Source organism: Marmota flaviventris, chromosome 19, assembly GCF_047511675.1.
Source record: "Marmota flaviventris isolate mMarFla1 chromosome 19, mMarFla1.hap1, whole genome shotgun sequence".
In the NCBI taxonomy this organism is placed as follows: Eukaryota; Metazoa; Chordata; class Mammalia; order Rodentia; family Sciuridae; genus Marmota; species Marmota flaviventris.
Window position 1 is genome coordinate 43,862,660 of NC_092516.1, and position 2,497 is coordinate 43,865,156.

The 2,497-nt window shown below is 37.5% G+C and overlaps 1 protein-coding gene across 1 annotated transcript; it reads left to right on the forward strand.

Moving 5' to 3' along the window:
• The first annotated feature begins 341 nt into the window (after positions 1–341).
• On the forward strand, positions 342–2,231 carry LOC139702908 (zinc finger protein 845-like). The gene has a single exon (XM_071605455.1). It carries the CDS (start codon positions 342–344, stop codon positions 2,229–2,231), a length of 1,890 nt encoding a protein of 629 aa, XP_071461556.1.
• The last annotated feature ends 266 nt before the right edge of the window (positions 2,232–2,497 follow it).

A 2,497-nucleotide genomic window follows, 5' to 3' on the forward strand; every position in this document is an offset into this window, starting at 1 on the left:
ATCCCTGTCTAGTAGTTATTGTTTATTTTTTTAAATTTTTGTTTATTTCAGCCATGACTCCACATGATACCCAAGAATATTCACCAGAGAAGGGCATAAAACATATATTTCACAAATTGATAAATGGGAAATATAGAAGTTGTGATCTTGACTATTTACAACAAAAGAAAATATGGAAAACCACAAGTGAGAGTGAACACCAGAAATCATATAAAAAATCAGGCCTTGTTCACCACCAGAGAATTTATACTGGAGAGAAGCCCTACAAATATAAAAAATGTGGCAAAGCTTTTAGTAAAATAAATGATCTTATTAACCACAGAGTAACCCACACTGGACAGATGCCCTACCAATGGGCAGAATGTGATAAAGTTTATAAAGGAAAATCAATCTTTGTTAAGCAAAGCAGAATTCTCACTGAAGAGAAGCCCTACAAATGTGAAGAATATGGTAAAGTTTTTAGTCAAAAATTAAACATTATTTACCAAAGAAGAATTCACACTGGAGAAAAGCTCTACAAATGTAGAGAATGTGGCAAAGCTTTTAGTCAAAAAACAGACCTTATTCACCACAGCAGAACTCACACTGGAGAGAAGCCCTACAAATGTAAAGAATGTGGCAAAGATTTCAGTCATATATCACTCCTTATTCGCCACAGAAGAACTCACAGTGGAGAGAAGCCCTACAAATGTAAAGAATGTAGCAATGCTTTTAGTCAAAAATCAGACCTTGTTCACCACAGCAGAACTCACACTGGAGAGAAGCCCTACAAATGTAAAGAATGTGGCAAAGCTTTCAGTAGAAAAGTAGGACTTACTTACCACAGGAGAACTCACACTGGAGAGAAGCCCTACAAATGTAAAGATTGTGGCAAAGCTTTCAGTAGAAAAGAAGGACTTACTTACCACAGGAGAACTCACACTGGAGAGAAGCCCTACATATGTAAAGAATGTGGCAAAGCTTTCAGTAAAAAATCAGACCTTATTTGCCACAGCAGAACTCACACTGGAGAGAAGCCCTACAAATGTAAAGAATGTGGCAAAGCTTTCACTCAAAAATTACAACTTATTCGCCACAGCAGAACTCACACTGAAGAGAAGCCCTACAAATGTAAAGAATGTGGCAAAGCTTTCAGTCACAAAATAGACCTTATTCACCACAGCAGAACTCACAATGGAGAGAAGCCCTACAAATGTAAAGAATGTGGCAAAGCTTTCAGTCGAAAATCACACCTTATTTGCCACAGTAGAACTCACACTGGAGAGAAACCCTACAAATGTAAAGAATGTGGCAAAGCTTTTAGTCAAAAAACAGACCTTATTCACCACAGCAGAACTCACACTGGAGAGAAGCCCTACAAATGTAAAGAATGTGGCAAAGATTTTAGTCATATATCACTCCTTATTCGCCACAGCAGAACTCACACTGGAGAGAAGCCCTACAAATGTAAAGAATGTGGCAAAGCTTTCAGTAGAAAAGTAGGACTTACTTACCACAGCAGAACTCACACTGGAGAGAAGCCGTACAAATGTAAAGAATGTGGCAAAGCTTTCAGTAAAAAATCAGACCTTATTTGCCACAGCAGAACTCACACTGGAGAGAAGCCCTACAAATGTAAAGAATGTGGCAAAGCTTTCAGTAAAAAATCAGACCTTATTTGCCACAACAGAACTCACACTGGAGAGAAGCCCTACAAATGTAAAGAATGTGGCAAAGCTTTCACTCAAAAATTACAACTTATTCGCCACAGCAGAACTCACACTGAAGAGAAGCCCTACAAATGTAAAGAATGTGGCAAAGCTTTCAGTCACAAAATAGACCTTATTCACCACAGCAGAACTCACACTGGAGAGAAGCCCTACAAATGTAAAGAATGTGGCAAAGCTTTCAGTCAAAAATCACACCTTATTTGCCACAGTAGAACTCACACTGGAGAGAAGCCCTACAAATGTAAAGAATGTGGCAAAGCTTTCAGTCGAAAATCACACCTTATTTGCCACAGTAGAACTCACACTGGAGAGAAACCCTACAAATGTAAAGAATGTGGCAAAGCTTTCAGTCAAAAATCAAACCTTATTCGCCACAGAAGAATTCACACTGGAGAGAAGCCGTACCAATGCAAAGAATGTGGCAAAGCTTTCAGTCGAAAATCACACCTTATTTGCCACAGAGAATTCACACTCGAGAGAAGCCCTACAAATGTAAGGAATGTGGCAAAGCTTTTAGAATAAAACAGGCATTATTCACCATAGAAGAACTCACTCTGGAGAATAGTCCTAAAAATGTGAATAAAGTGGCAAAACTTTTAATAAAAAATAAAACTTTATTCACCACAGCAGAAGACACAATGGTGAATATGAAAAGTAAATAAAGTGATAATACTTTTAAAGAAAAACTAAACCTCATTAACAACAGAATTTATACAGGAAAGAACCCCTATGAATGAAAACAATGTATCAAAGCTTTTAATAAGAAATCATTTCTTTTTCACCATTAG

Excerpts from the sequence above, each read along its gene's own strand:
- LOC139702908 (XM_071605455.1), top strand. The coding sequence starts at position 342 with ATGCCCTACCAATGGGCAGAATGTGATAAAGTTTATAAAGGAAAATCA.